Source organism: Aspergillus alliaceus (assembly GCF_009176365.1).
Source record: "Aspergillus alliaceus strain CBS 536.65 unplaced genomic scaffold BDW43scaffold_16, whole genome shotgun sequence".
Classification (NCBI taxonomy): Eukaryota; Fungi; Ascomycota; class Eurotiomycetes; order Eurotiales; family Aspergillaceae; genus Aspergillus; species Aspergillus alliaceus.
The window spans coordinates 388188-404246 of record NW_022474699.1 but is presented as its reverse complement, the minus strand read 5'-3'; the positions used below and the strand labels follow the sequence as shown (position 1 = coordinate 404246).

The 16059-nt window shown below is 47.7% G+C and overlaps 3 protein-coding genes across 3 annotated transcripts; 1 reads left to right on the top strand and 2 right to left on the bottom strand.

Annotated features, from left to right (window-relative positions):
* Positions 1 to 166: 166 nt before the first annotated feature.
* BDW43DRAFT_56781 (MFS transporter) lies at positions 167 to 2668 on the bottom strand. The gene is made up of 4 exons (XM_032050253.1): positions 2542 to 2668; positions 2018 to 2410; positions 1019 to 1943; positions 167 to 963 (listed from the first exon to the last, which is right to left on the bottom strand). The coding sequence occupies exons 2-4, from the start codon at positions 2287 to 2289 to the stop codon at positions 304 to 306; spliced, it is 1857 nt and encodes a 618-aa protein (XP_031901388.1). The 5' UTR covers positions 2290 to 2410; positions 2542 to 2668; the 3' UTR covers positions 167 to 303.
* Positions 2669 to 3485: 817 nt separating this feature from the next.
* On the bottom strand, positions 3486 to 7698 carry BDW43DRAFT_299596 (inositol polyphosphate kinase KCS1; the record flags this gene model as incomplete). Its single annotated transcript, XM_032044751.1, has 3 exons — positions 3486 to 5436; positions 5537 to 6770; positions 7344 to 7698. 3 exons carry the CDS (start codon positions 7696 to 7698, stop codon positions 3486 to 3488), a joined length of 3540 nt encoding a protein of 1179 aa, XP_031901387.1.
* Positions 7699 to 14259: 6561 nt separating this feature from the next.
* On the top strand, positions 14260 to 15972 carry BDW43DRAFT_56718 (DUF614 domain protein). Its single transcript, XM_032050252.1, has 2 exons — positions 14260 to 15235; positions 15289 to 15972. The coding sequence occupies exons 1-2, from the start codon at positions 14428 to 14430 to the stop codon at positions 15522 to 15524; spliced, it is 1044 nt and encodes a 347-aa protein (XP_031901386.1). The 5' UTR covers positions 14260 to 14427; the 3' UTR covers positions 15525 to 15972.
* The last annotated feature ends 87 nt before the right edge of the window (positions 15973 to 16059 follow it).

Genomic DNA, 16059 nt, shown 5'->3' with positions numbered 1-16059 from the left:
GACTATTGGAGTATTGTCGGTATCTCTGTGGGGTTCGGTTTGTTTATTCTTTTGAAGAGGTGTTTCTATATGCTTATACACTGCATGGTGTGGAGAATTTGTATAAATGGTTGTAATAAGCTAGTGCGGTCATTGATAATGATGCCGAATATGAAAAGATAATACTGCGTACAAGACCTAGGTTTCCGGATACGCTTGTTGAAATATAATGGATTTAATGAAAAACAGCCAATAAACGCCTCTATCCGATGTTGATCCTGGTGATGATAAGTTGAGCGCTGTATAAACGTGAATATAATTCATCTAAATAGAAACGCCTCTGCGTCCCCAAGTTCTCCAGGCAACACACCAGGCGGCCATGGCTACCCATACGCTCAGCGTACATCCTATAGCCCAGTACCCGTAGCATTTCCAGCCGTGACACTGGCCATCTGCAAAGCCGTAGCCTCCATCTGTGGCATCTTGGTAGCCGCGGGAGTAGATGACACCCCATACGGCAGCCCCTGCCGCCGGAAACATGGCGACGATACCCCAATTCGTTCCAAAGTTCTCTATACCCCAGACAACAGATATGATGATGGGGCAAAGGGAGAAGGCGCTCCCGTAGCCGAAACCGACTAGGCTGGTAGTTATATGAGACAGTTCAGGGCGCTGGAGAGGCAAGGGGGATGCGAGGAGTAAGTAGCCCAGGGAGAGGAGCAGTGCGGATGGGAGAAGAAATGTTAATCGGGATAGGGTGAATTGCTTTGAGGTGGGAGATGGGTTAGGGCGTGCAGTTGCCAAGTTCCCCGGGAAGAGATGGGTTGCTGGGGGTGCGAAGAAGTCTGAGAGGGATCCTGTGAGGAGTCGGGCAATTGTTGAAGTCAGAGCAATGGTGGTGACATGTGTGGATGGTTTGCCAGCTGGCGAAGGAGCATTAGGAGAATTTGATTCCGGGTTTAGTGCTCCAACCACGGTACCCAGCTAAAAGACAGTCAGCGAATGGGTTTACAAGAACACTGGATGGGGATATTGTTACGTTGTTGATGTATGCTTCTCCGGGTCCAGTGACCAAGAAAAAGCCCAAACCGAGCCACCACATCGTATGATCTTTGAGAAACACCTTCGTTTCCCAATTCAAAAGCCAGTTTTTCTTCCTACGCTCCTCCTCCTCTCTCTCCTTCTTGAGTCTTGCTGCTTCCCGTTCTTCCTCGGCCTGAGTCAAGGCCAGTGTTCGTTCCTCGTCCTCGCCAATATCCTCCGACTGCGAGAATGTTCCGTACGCAGCTCTCACTTCGCTTCTCGACCGGAAGAACTCACTCTCTCCCAACAGGCCACTCCTTTCGAGTTCCTCAACCGCCTCATCGATGTACTTCTCCTCGTCCTCTTCCACTATCCGCAATCCAAAAGCGCCAACAACACCAATGCTAAAAAGCAGTACCGCAAGGAAAATAAAGTATCGGAAGACGTCAACGTCACCACGACTGCCGTCATCCAACCGTTCAGACAGAAAATACGTCCCAACTTGGCTCTGCCACATACCACTAAGACCAAAAGCAGCTATGGGGATGGCAAGCATAATACCTTTGTGTTTACCCCTGCCAAAGTTTTTAGCGCAAGTTGTGACTGAGGCCAGGTACATGCAGCTTGTGGCGGTCCCGACACACACGAAGGCCACTACCATCACCCAAAAAGGGTATCCATTACCACCGGTATCGGGTGGTGGTCCATTTTTATAAACTATTGCGGCTAAAAGGTAGCCTATTCCAAAAACTGTGCCAGCAAATAAAGCCAGCGGCGAGGGGCTATACCGGTCACACAGGTATCCGAAGATTGAGACGGGGAGGTACATAGAAACCCCGGCAGCAATCGAGACAGCATTAACTCGGAGCTGGGTGTAATGGAGACGGGTAAGGAACAAAGGCCCATAGAGGGAGAACGCAGTGATACTGCCAGCCCCTAAGCTAATGGATTTGGAATATCTATCTGTTAGAGAGTAGGTTCAAATAAGGATGTCGAGTAGGCATGCTAGGCTCACCAGGTTATAACTCCCCAGGCAAAACTACATATCCGTACCACTTCCTTCGCGAGCCTGCGACGATCCCTTTCGACAATTTCTTCGACAACGTCATTCAGGAGACCATCTTCAGCGTCACTATAGCACCGTGCAGAAATTCTAGATACCGGTCGTGAATGTAGGCCCCGGTCATCCGTCTCCACGTCAACATCGTGGCTAGTCAGTAATGGACGATTCATGTCGAAGTCTCGTTTGTCAATAGCGGAGTCTGCTGGGCCATTGAAAGGTGCCATTTTGCTTATTCGATCAGTGAAAGGGGCGTTGAGAAAGGAACGGTTTTCGAGCAGACAAAGATTCGAAGATAATATAGACACCCTGTCGGTATTTCGCACGCTAACATCCAGTGTACTGTTCCTGTGAACAATCGAGTTGGCAGCTGGTGGGATCAGTTGACCGTGCTCCACAATTCGGTTCTCCTACGTCACCGGAAGGTTTAAAGAAAGGTCATGTTGGGACGAGCCAGGGTCCCGAAGAGAGTAATTTACAAAATATCCCGAGAGGCAAGGAAGCATACACCCGCACGGTCTAGAAACAAAATCGACGAGCGGGCGTATGAGAATGGAAAGGAGGAAGAGCAAGGAAAGGGGAGAGATGGAGAGAGGAGTCATGGCGATTACACCGCTTATCGCCGGTGACACGTGACACGTGTTCATCAATATGACCCGTTTAGGCAAGACCCGCGCCTTAATTCCGAGAAATCTACACGTCAACGAAGAATATTTATTTGGAGAAAATAAGATTATGAAGTTCTTGTCTAGAGGCCTCCCACCATTTATGTACACAAACATACTTCTGGAATGTCACCATAGTTGAACATGGAAAAAGGTCCAGGGAATCGGACAAGTTCCCGGGAGGTATAATCAATAAGACATGTCCGAGATAAAAACGAAACCCAGAGAAGTGGAAAGAGAAAACAAGAGGGGAAAGTAGAAAGGAAAAAAAGATGCCGATTTCATACACGCCGTCAGAATGGAAACGCTCTCGCACGAAGGACCGTCTAGTATGCTCCAGGCATGTAAAGACAAGGGCTCTGAGGGGGGCATTATGCCATGATCAATCGTCGGTATCGTACTATTATCGGTTATCGCAAGACATTTGCACCACATCCTCAGTCAAGTCGTTAGAATGTCGTCGATAGTTATCGGACGTGCGTGGGGAATAAAAACAATTGAAACAAGTGGAACGCTAACGCCCGGTCCATTGCTATGCAATTTCGACGCCGTATACCGTGGTTCTGAAATGATTCTGTGATCGACGGACTCGAAAAGGGAACGCAAAGCCGCTAACTCCAAACTCGAAGAAGGTAAACCTGACTAAAGGAAACGTTGAAGGGACAAACAGAAAGAAGAGAAAGAGAGGGGGAAACATTAAAAGCACGCAAGGATCAAACGAAAAGGTGGGTAATTATGAGAAGGGCGTGAAAGGAGCACTAGAAGCTGGCTTCACCAGGATCGCTTTCCATGACCCCTTCATCCCAGTAGCGATCGGACAAGTCTTCACGACCGGACATCTGAGATATAAGAGCAATGGCTTCACCTTCACCCCGTTCAATGTATTCATCCTGAGTGATCTCATTCAGGATACGCTGGAAGTACATCCGGAGGCTTCGAAGACCACGAAGATAACCGCGGTCGATATCGTCCGGATGGTGCGGGGGGCAAGGCGCATCAGGAGAAATCTCATCCTCGCCCGTAACGCAATTTGCGAAGTCGACAATCTTCAGCTGAACATCAATGTTATTGTGTCCTTCTTCAGAGGAACGATGCTGCAGCGGAATTCGCTTGCTGTCAACACTATTCTCACCTTGCGGCGCCTTTTCGGGGGAAGACTGCTCGCCATCATAAAGGATTAGGAGACTGCTAGCATAAAGCCGGTAACGTTTGAGCTTTCGGATCATATTCTCCAACTTGGACAGTTGTTCAAGTATGACAGGGATCTTCTTTGCCACGCTGGTATAGCTGACACCATCGTAGAGAAAACGGGTGAGAGCATCTTGGAATTCACGTCCTGACTTCAGGTCCCGGCCAAAGTACTTGTCCTCGAAGGTATACTCCTGCCTTTTCACATTCCAAGTCTGCATGCCACAAAGTCGGACACCTAGCTGCTGAGAGGTTGTTGACCGACACTTTCGTCTCTGTGACTTCTTCTTCTTCTCACTGGCTTCAATCCCATATTGGCGAGTTCCCATTTTGAGATCAAGCACGCAAGGTTTGTTCATGCCAGCAGTGAGGTCCTCCAGTAGCAGGAAGAACTGCACACGTTCATCCTTTCGTGTCTGGGCTTCTTTAGGATTGGACGGAAGTTGGAAACGGGTTTCCTCTTTCGGTGGAACTCGAATTGCTTCCCTCGGCGGCATATCCCCAACAGAATCTTCCACAGCATCAGCCGTATCGGACTTCAAAGTTTCGAAGTTGGGCGGTTTCGAATTCTGAAGACCTGATGGTACCGTTTGGACGTCCGCTTCCATGGAAAATATTTCGTCTTCCCTATCACCACCATAGCCGTCGTCTTCAAAGAACATGAGCTCGCCTTCTTTCTTCCCGGGGCTCATGCTCCTTCGTCTTTGCAAGCCACTTCCTGAATGACGACGTCTGACCCGCCGAGACCGTGAGACAGAGCTAGAGCGCGGTTGGGACTCTTCAGTCCGAACTTGTTGCAGTCGGTTATGGTTCGAGTCTAATGCGGTAGACGCTGATGATGACAAACCAGGACCTTCACTTGTCTGTTTCGCGATGTCAATAGCAGCAGATCGAGGTGGTTCATCTGGAAGAGACGCAATGCGACGGCTACTGGCAGTTTGATCTTCCGACAGGTTACTCCTCCTGCGGGTGATACTATCTGAGGAAATTCTTGGTAATGTGATGTGGCCACGAGCATGACGCCGATGATGATGGATTGCGGGAGGGCTGAAGACCTCTCTAAGGACCTGCTCCTGCAACTTCCTATTGACCGTAGTAGCACCCCAGCTAATTGTGGGCTTTCTCGGGGAAGTAAGGGTGTCATCCAGAGACCCATTTTTCAACCTTTGCTCACCAGCCACCGACCGAACACCGCAATTGTATCTCTTTCGGTTCATTGTTGTACCATCAGCAGTCCTTGGCCTTTGTGAGCGAGAGAATAGATCGGCCGGTATGATGTGCCGGTTATTTTCAAGTATTACTTTAGGAATGATTCCGGTGACCTGCTTCTGGCTGAAAATCCGTGGTTGATCCACAGCTTCAGAAGCACGAGAGCCATCGGCCGTTAGTGACTTTACGTGTTTGACACCACTCGCCTCACCCGCGGCATGTTCGCCATTCGTAATCTCAGCATGACCCTCCGGCGTTACTTTGGAGCGCTTCGGGATTTTTGAGAAGGTTACGTTCAAGACACCGATGTACCTAAAGTGAAAGCAACCCGTGGATTAGCAAGGCGGAACATAAGGGAGTGTGACCAAAGAAGCATTACAAAAAGAAAAGGATAGGTCCTGCATCTATTTACCTAGGAAGAAACATCAGCATTTCTGGATGTCTGCGCTCAATGCGCTCATAGAATTCGTTCTCCCGGTTGTTAAGCTGCTTGCACACAGCGCGCCTAGAAAATCGGAAGACAGTCGTGTGGCCACCCACTTGATGCCGGTAGGGTTTCAATTCCACCGCGCCCAGAGGAGCCTCTGCACTGTGCTTGCGTCCGCGGCGGGGAACCCGCTGGCGTTGAGTCGGAGTAGCAGTTGGGGTCACGTCAGCCTCGTCGGTCAAACTCGACTCTTCATCTCGAGTGGATACACCACTTTCATCGGCGGAGCCCAACTCCGAGTCGCACGTTGAATACTCGCTGCTGCGATCGGTTGTGGCGCTAAGGGGCTTTTCAAGTAATTCTTCTAGTTGTGAAGCTTGTCTGTCTTGCAGATCGCCGTGCAGGATTCTACTATCATTTTTAGATCGAAGAGATATATCCACATGATTGATTTCTTGCTCGTCAGTGACAGCATGTCTCTTGGGCACTAGAACGTGACTACTCTTCGTTGCCGATGGGTCGAATGACTCCGTACCATGTTGACCATCCGGATAAGTCTGAACCTGATCAACTTCTTCAGAAACAGTGACGCGTTCATGGGGATAATACACAGCAGACGATATCTGCTCATCATCCTCATCTCCAAATTGTGCAGAGCCCCGGCGCCGTTCTCGGTCCGTGTCCGACGAAGGCGAGAGACCGGGGACATCCTTCGAGAAGTAGTCCCTGCCTCCTTCTGCAAACTGCCTAGGGATACTCTTTGAAAACGATGTACCCCGCGCACCGCCTGGTGTTAGGTGAAAATTCCGAATCTCTTCAAGTAAGCTGCGAGGCAGAGCTCTATAAGGCTTTTTAATATCATCGCTCACCATGCGCGCCGAAGTCTCGCGCTCCGGAATTGGCATTATCACCGGAGCATCAGCCATTGACAGATGGGATAAGCTTTTTGAGCTTCTCAGATTCGAATCGTCTGTGGACGACGTAGATTGCAGCTGTGGGTCAGAAAGCTCTGGAAGAGGACGAGGTTCGGAGTGGATAGCGGGTTGGTGCCTATCCTGGGGCTCCAGGGGGTCATCGTGGCGTCTTCCACGATCCTCTCTTCTTTTGCGATCCGGTGAAGTAGTATTCTCCTTGAACAAACCCAGATAATGGCTTGACTTACGGCTGCGCACATGAGACGTTGGCTCCACGCTGGTCAGGTTTGCCTCAATCGCGTGATCTACTCTGCCACGCCGGCCACGGCTCGAGCTGCGCTCGATTCCGATCTCAGGCACAGCGTCCCGCGAAGCCTGTTCCAGCTTCGGAAGTGACGCGGACTCGTGCTGGCTGTCCGTAGACGGATGGTCTAGAGGGACCACTGGGTGGTGGTGTAGGAAGGACGCATCATTAAGGGAAGAAGAGATCAGGCTGCGATGGACCAGCGACCCTTCTAGAGATTCGATACCAGCACCATCTGAGGCGGTTTTGCGAAGAGGTTGCAGATTCTCCCAGCTAGAGGTCTGCGGGCTTCGTTGAGCTGTCTTGTGCTGCCTTTCCCGGTCTACATCAGGACCGACCGAAAACAGTGGGTGATGGCGAGCTGGGATGGCAGACGGCAGTAGTGACGGAGGTAAGGAAGGGTTTCTGTGGACGTCAACTTCCATGTGGGAGAGGTTGGCGTTAGTACGACGGGGGAGGACCTTGGAAGATGAAATGGGAGAAGGAAAAGCGGGTGCATTTTCGCCGGCGATATTCAAGCTTGCGGACAGCTCATTGTCTGTGTCTCCTTCGGGTGGAAGCTGCGGCGAATTACTGAGTTCGTTATCGGAGGGGAGGTAGTGGGTAGCAAAGATGCTGTCTCTCTCGGACAACTGGGGTCTATGGAATTGATCGGGGCGGGAGAGTTTCTCGTGGGGGATGGTTGTGGCCCTTTTTAGAGTGAAGCCAGCGGACGGTTTGGCCCATTGATGAGCCGTGGGGGATTCGGCACGGGAAGGGGAGGGAGCTTCGTGGTTGTCATGTTGGAAGAGTTGATCCCGGGGGTGGTGGCGCGGCGGGTTGCGATGACGGCGTTCAGGCCCGTCAGAGCAATCATTTTGGGCAGATGCAACAGGTGTCACCAGGGGTGTAGACCAGGTATTTTCTGATGCAAACGGAGGGCTTGACATGGGGAGGACATTGGTCGAGAGTGCACGACGAGAGCAAGAACCGAAGATTGAGGCCAAGAAGGGCAGGTTATGGTTGGTGCGTTTTTTTCACCTCAGGCGCAAGAGAAAGAGTAGGTCAGGTTGAGGATCTGGCGTCAGCGAGTTAGACAATCGAGAAATCGAAGAAACAAAGCAGATCCACGAGTATCAGCCACGTTCCGAGAGAAGGGCACCTTACAGGTTGGAAATTAAGCGCAGCCACCGGAGATGATGAGCATCTGTGACGGGGGGTCGGAACAATGCAAGTGAGGGAGTTATCGGATTGGGAAGATCCAGTTTAGTTTAGTGGTATGGTTTGAGGCATGTATGAATTGAGTATAAATTAATCAGAATTGGATTGGGTTGGGTTCGGAGGGACGAGGAGGGGAACAGTGCAGGAGAGTGTAAGGTAAAAACAAATAGCACTGCCGTCGTTTGCTCAGGCCGTGATAGTGGTAGTTAGGTATGATATGGGGGCGACGAAGGTAAAGCACTAGGAAGAGCAGTTACCGGGGAGTGTTCTTAGTGGTAAAGAAGGAGAGTTCGCAAGGGTAAGTCACTAAAAGAATTGGTCGACCAAATGACGCGGATGTTCGTCACCGCCTTTGGTGGGTCCAAAAAAGAAGAAAGAAAAAGAGAAAACGTAAAAGAACAAAAAATGGCGGACCAAGGGAATTGAAGGGGGAAACACCTCTCTATCTATCTATCTAGTCTGCTCCAAGAAATATAAAATAGATAATAAAAGAAATAACAGGGGTAGATGCAGAAACAACGAGGGCTCTAATTGGGATTGAACACTATCTCTTTCACCTCAGCCTAGTACACTTCTATATGGAGTACAAAAACAAAGAAAAGAGAAGAGAGGGTATTTATCAGGGATTAGAGAAAAGAAAAAGAAAAAATAAAATCCAAGCTGTTCTCATGAAGTCACCAACCGGAGCTGAGGAAAATCACATCGACCAATCACCTGTCCTTCAGAAGAATGGAGGAATCACCAAACAGGAAGGGGTCGTTTGTTCCATACCCTTCCGGAAAATCGGATTCCCATCCAGTCCCAGGCAGTAAGGATACCCAAGCTATTGGAAACTTCTGTGGATACGCCACGCTCTGGGGTATATACATACTAATCTTCTTAGTTGACTTGCTAAAAAATCATTACTATCGTGACCACGGATTATCAACGTCCTGAGATCCAACGTTTAATAGGTATCATTACCCTTCCAACTTTTCTCTGTGGGATAAGAGTGGATCATTTTTGATTTGCATGTACAGCACACATGATAAGAAAACATCATTTGCATATGATAAAAGATCATAATTCCAGATAATCTTCGTTCCAGGGAATCGGAGATCTCGGAATGCGGGCTCCGCGGGTCAAATCAACAATAATAATTACGGTGCCTAGTCAGCAGTCGGACTACTAGAGTAATGTTTCAATTCAATTGAATGTTCTCCTTTGTCATTAAGTCCTTTTAGAGTTAGCCCGCTATGCTATATACACAAACTTTGGTAGACCGTTAGACCTTCTACTAAGACCAAGGAAGGAAGTCCACGGACTGATGGCACCATCAGTTCAAGAACCCCTTAATTGATTGAAGGATCTACATGGTCTCAATTACTAGCCAGAACGTGAATGCAATATTGGGCTGAATTCAATCTCCAATTCCTTCTATTCCGCTTCATCTCCACACCCACATGACCGCCAGGCTACCAATCATTGGGCAACGTGATCGGCTTGGTGGCCATGGTACTTTTCCATGATAAGGCATCAACATTTCGGGTCAGCCGTTCTTATCTATCTATAAATCACGGGACAAGGCATGCCATCCTGGTCGATTCCTTTCTCCTTGCATTCGCTTTTTCCCTTCTTTCAGACCAACTTGGTTGAGTTCCCAACATAACGCTTATGCCAAGTTCTTATACATTTGGAAGTTTTACCTTCAGGGTTTCTAACGTGTACTCCGTATCACCACATCTAAAATTTGGCCAATGTGATGCCGCTACCCGCGCCTCCGTAGTACATGACTGACTCCATGGATGATCATCCGCGATGTCCAAGAAAGGGGAACCCTACCATATCTGTCAGAACCCAACACCTAGACGACTTCATCGGTGACACGGGTTTCTTGGTCTTTAGCGGACCGTTTCCCGGTGCAAAACTCAAAGTCTTGGGTCCTCCAGTTGCTGAGCTTTCCATTACCAAATACAAAAGTAAAGAAGGTATCCGGTCCTTCAGAAGAGTCTATATACTTGCGGTCTAGAAGCTGGGATTCCTTCCACGTGATCCTATCTTTCTCACTTTCTGCCCGAATCCTTCCCATCCTTTTACCCTTTTTTTTATTCTCCCTATCTACTCTTTCTCTTGTTTGTCTTTGTACATGTACGATTTTATGCAAGGAGTCGGGGAAGCTGATAACAGTCCTTACGCTGGAGTTGTATACCAATCAGGGCTCGAACATAGTTGCAAGGTACCGAATCAAGGATTATGAAAATGATTCCCTTTTATTTGAACGGATGTAGGACTTTACATTCTTTCTGCTCAAATCTCTATGGCCAAGAGTTCCTCGGGATTTGCTTCAGTACCAAGCCAAGAATGAGAAAAAAAAAAAAAAAAATGAAATGAACAAAATCTTCCTAAACGAAGGACAAAAAAAAAAAAAAAAAAAAAAAAAAAAAAATAAAAAAAAAAAAAAAAAAAAAAAAAAAAAAAAAAAAAAAAACTCAAATGCCGTCACACCATGTGTCCATCCGACTGCAACCCTAGCTAACAAATGCTTAATAGCTTGATGGGATCCTCTGTTGGCCGATCAGTAGACCCAGTACCAGACTAAGGTATATATATATACAGAACGAATGACCTTCGGTGATTCATTTCATGTAATAGAGTTTTTTTGCTGCCCAAAGAAGTTGACCATATTCGTCAATGCTCTAAGACACCTATACTATACGTCGGCTTCGGGCTCAAGCTGAAGCCAAGGTGCCTAACGCACCCTAGTATGCTATTAGGTTAGTGCAAGGCGTAAACAATAAATTTGTAGACTTGTTGTCCCAAACTGATGTTCTTGGTAGGTTGGCAACAGTATTCTGATACTCAATGACAAAACACTTCGCGTATTTTTACCTGCTCGGTCTCTCTATCCTATGTAAAATAATATGAAGAAGAAAAGAAGTTGGCTGGTAACAAGCCCTTAATCATATCTGCTAATAGTGGGATATAACTGGAAAATATCCGAGTAACGAACGAGGGCATGATCGATTATATTGTGTTTCGATTTCAACCTCAAAGCTGAACAAATGTGGTAGGTAGGACACCGATGCTCTGGTATTAATTTTCTTCTCATACCCCCTTGTCCTATAACACAACGTGATCTGAGTGACTGGAATCGTGGCAGATGTGATTAGGTTTCACTATGTGTCAAAGTCCGAGATCTACTTGCTCATGTGTCCTGTACGAGCCTCAGGTAAGCATCGTCAAACTCAGCAAATGGCAAATAGACACCGTCTGCATCCTGAGTTAATCAGGAACTTCATGTTATCCGTCAACTTGCTCGCTCACCAGTCTGCTTTGCTTCACTGACCTGATGGTTTGTCCATTACTAGCCGACTCGTGCCTTCGATCTAGGCAATGTGTTCGGTCATTACCTCAATTTTCAAATATGGAGAGACAACTGCTCGTTTTGACTCCTTTATCTTGCCCAAAGCTTAGATAGTTCCAGTTTCGGTCAGACTCACCTCCTCGCTTAAGGTTCGGTTCGACGATTCAGTTGGATTAACGAGTATGATGTGAACATGTGTTCGTGGTCTTTGTCCCCCCCCACCCCTCAGAATAGTAGGAGACCAGAGTCACGCTGTTGAAATCTTATGCTTCGTTTGATGGACAACCTTGTCGGTATCACCTGCCTTAACGTTGGCGGCAGCGACTACTGTATAGAGAAACTCGGTTAATAGATATTGAGACCTATTCGGTCAACTGTGTCAGTGGCATAGTTCCTAGTACCATCAATTGGCCGCTTCCAACAATATCCAGCATATGGATGTCGAACGGGGTTGAATGTCAACGCTTTGAGCCACGCTGAGGACCAGGCTTCCAACATCTAGAACGATTTCTCGCAATAACTCAGTTGCTTGATAGTAAGTAGTGATGCCCTACCTATCATATCTAAAACTATGAGTTTCTGACTAGGTCGTATTTTCCGAAGCCAGATAGGAATCCTTTGTTGGCTTCCCGGACATCTTTGAATTCCGTGGCCTTTACGAATGCCGGTTGCATGGTTTATGCGTAATGATTGCTGCGGAACGAAGCCACTTACTCTTAGGAATTAGAGATGACGTCGGAGCGTGTATTTCTCAAAGGACTCCATTCACTCATGAAGCCTCAACAGAAGCCCTACCCTTTAAGACCTAAGTACAGGAACAAGCGATGGAAAGACGGCTGGCCGAACTTCGCACCAAGGACTCCATAAACAGAATTGTCTTTCTTCTCCCACGTACGCGTTAGGTCAAATTGGTGCTCCGTTGGTTTCAAAATGGTCATCACAGTATTGATATCAACCCAGTATAGGTGTATGAAAGGAAGATGGTGGTTAATAGTAGGAAGGAGAAGTAACGAGAGTAGAGGTGAGAGGAATGGTGTGGATATAAGTAGTGTTGTAGGGGCGATTTCTGGGTTGGCTCGAAATCGTTCAAGGCTCTTTGCATTTTGTAACTGCAACAAACATACCATTAATTGTCTTAGCTATTGTAACCTTTCCATCGGACCGAATGATCCACGATCTTCCATTCTTGTTTGATCGTTCCTTCTTTTAGACAGGAGACAATCAATCATATGACTTGTACTTCGTATATACAGGCCATGGCTCAGATCCTGGTAAGGTTCAAAGTGTGCAATAGAAACCACGTCATGCATTTTTCGTTGCTTAGAGGAAGACAAAATGCAGAAATTGATCGCTATAATGATCGGAATTAATGACAGCGGGTTACTGTGCATAGCTGGTTTGGGTTGCTCTTTGGGACGTGTGACACACTACTGAGTTCATTCACAGTGCTACTACGACTGTCAAGTGCATACTACATAGTTCGATACTCATTCATCTTGTTTTGTGTTATCTACTTGTAGCACTACCAGCATGCATATGTGCGATTGCGGAGGCGCAAAGCGAACAAGTACTGTCAGAAGGCAATTCCGAGCATATTAGATTTAGTGTCCATGATGCTCGATAGACCTGAAAACAGGTAGATTATTTGGATTGGAATCCTGATCAACGGCCTCAAATGCTGGAGGAAAACTAAAAACAGAAACTACGGGAAGAAGAAATATCAAAATGGTGTAAACCTTGACAATGGAACGTATCGAACGATATTGATAGAGCGGTATCATGTGGATATGCTGGCATCCATTATAAAATCTTATTTTGGCTAAAGCCCCAGTTACTGAGGTTTCTCAGCCCAAGAATGGCCGAACACATGAATAGTAGACGAGGGGTTAACTCAGAATCAATATTCGTTCATCGATGATGTGAACGACCGGCTATGTCATCCAGGTCATTTTGATAGCTGGACCACCTCAGACCCTGGATTACTGAATTCTCACGGGGTGGGTGCCTGGCGAGAGAGGATGCGAATCAAGATTCCCTTTGATATTCTAATACTATGGCAATGTCAGAGTTGGACTTAACATGACAAGATTACAGAGAGATGGACTATATCTAGTTTTATCATTGGCTATGTTTCAAATAGCCCTGAATGAAAACATTTAGCGGTTCGACGATATAGTGGGATGGCGGTAGTACCAGGAAAGTAAGACGAACCTACACGAACCAGCGACCTACTAAGGATTAGTAGAGAACGATAGTAGCGATCGACGGTCTGTTAAGACGGGCGCGATTAAAAGCTTCGGCGCAGCCACTCAAATCATGCTAATTCCACTTGTCTTCAAGTACATTCCAGGGGTTGTACAGATAGTCGACGAAAGAAAGGCAACAAGTCTCTTTTATTTTACGTATAAGAAAAATGTCGTAGGCGCCAGTTGATATTGCGGGACAGTCACACTGCACGTACAGGGTAGTGATGTATTTTCTCCAATATTATTGGAACGTGAGGAACTTTGGGAACCGCCAACAGTGTGATGCGTCGGGCCGGCGATGTGACGAGAAGCAGCAACAGTCCAACGGCATCTTCCGAACTACCGCCAGACCAACGAAAATCCTTACTGGCGTGAGAGCATGCAGTGTGAAGGCACATCCGACAAGGGGTTGGCGCAACGATTGCCCCTCCCCTTTCTGTATTCGAACTTTTGGATACTCATCTCCCCGCAGCACCAGAATGTCATGTCAAGTCTTTCTCACCACGACTAGGAACCGTAAAGGTTACACTTAATTACTGCCTGCCTGCCTCATTATCGCTACTCCCCCCTTTTCTTCCCTTTCGATCTAATATTGTTATTCTTCGTCTTCTTGCCTCTGAGCGCTCGGTCAACCTAACCTCCTCTATTTCTGATGTCGTCCATTCTGCTAGGGTTTCAGCCTGCACCCATTTAATTCATACGTAGATGTAGATCAATTTTGCTGGAGAAGACAGCTTCGGCGCGCAAGCGATCAGCGGCACAATCTTGGTTCATACAAAATCCTTCCAGAAGCCCTTCTGTTCAACTTTGACCCTTGACTTGCCCAACCCGATTCGATTCTGTATACTCGCCAAGAACACATCGCCATTATGGCTAGGCAATTACGGTTGAACACCTCTGTTGGGGGTAACCAGCGATATTCTTTTCTCGAGACACCGCTAGAGATGCATGCTCCGGGTCTTCGAAGCAATCAACAGCAGCAATCAACGCCGCCGCCGCCACAACCATTAGCAGTGTCCAATCCTGATACTATACAGGGCCAGGCTGCGGCAGAACCAGTACAGCCACAGTCCCTACCGCCATTGAATGAGAAAGCACTGTATATGCAGCAAGAAGCGGCAGCGCCTGGTTACCCAGGTGGTCCGAATATCGAAGACCATCCTGCCAACCATGCCCCTTTCGCCGACGCGGTGCCTCAGCAACATGATGCGGTGGTGCCAGACTACTCGTATGCGGTCCCGCCTCCACACTCCCCAGGACCACTTCCAACCAAGACCTATCCAGAAACCCCGAGCCAAGTAGCACGATCCCATACTGTGGCGATCGTACCGGACACAAATCCACTGCAGTCCCCACAGCTCCCTTATTTCCCTGGGCCGCCGACAGCCTCAGGGAGATCCTGTACGCCCTTGGCAGATGATGTTGCGGCCTATCATCGGCCAGGCCAGATATCCCATCCTAACCAACACGTCAAAGGCGGAACATGGAGCCATGGCCTGTGTGAATGCCCAAATATTTGGACTTGCTGCCTAGGAATCTTGTGTCCTTGTATATTATATGGAAAGACGCAGTATCGCCTTTCGAGGATGTCAAGGAAAGAAGACCCGACAAACATGCTAGGCCATGAAACATGTAATGAATCATGCACAGCGATGGCGCTATTGTGTGGCTGCCAATGTGAGGAATTTAACTCGTTGTCTTGGTCATTTTGGTGCTGACTGCTTCTATAGGGCTTATGGCTACGGTTCAACACAGACGGACTCGTAAGGCGTATGGAATCCCAGGAGACATTGTGTCAGACTGTGTTAGAGCGACATGTTGCACATGCTGTACTCTCATCCAGGATGAAAACGAGATCAGGAAACGCGAAGAAGAGCGGGCAAGTACAGCCAGGACTACAGGGGCAGCTCTTGTGTCGCCATACTTCGCGCCTCCGCAGATGTCATACGGTCCTTCGTTGAGATGAACTGGAGATGATCTCGATATTGCATCTTGCCGTGGCGTGTTGACGAAGCATTAACTATCTGAAGCCGCATACCATATTTGCATTTCAGCCCATTCTTCTTGTTTATCTTATTCTTTTCCCTTTTCCCGTTTTCGGCTCTGAAGAGCACGGTTCTATCCGTCAGTGCTGATACATGGCCCTGGGCTGAGTTTGCGGTCCAAGTTCCGTAACGACTCCCCATCTGTTTGTCATTCCATGGATAATCTTAGCGTCGCTGTTTCAGTTTACCCTGCATATAGTTAGCGGTCAGTTTACTTGGATGTGGTCTTTGGTTTTGGATATCCGATGATCTGGCATGGCATTTCGTGTACAAACTCCATAACATCAGTATATATAGGAGGTAGATTTACATTAATAGGGAATGTTAAAGATCAGTTCTGTTTGCTAGGAAATTAAATGCGGGCAAAGGGTGATAGGGTGATCGGCTGATCATCTATCGACGTGTTTGTTAGGCGGTGACGCCAAATGGCCAAAATCTGGACCGCAAGTGGCGCTC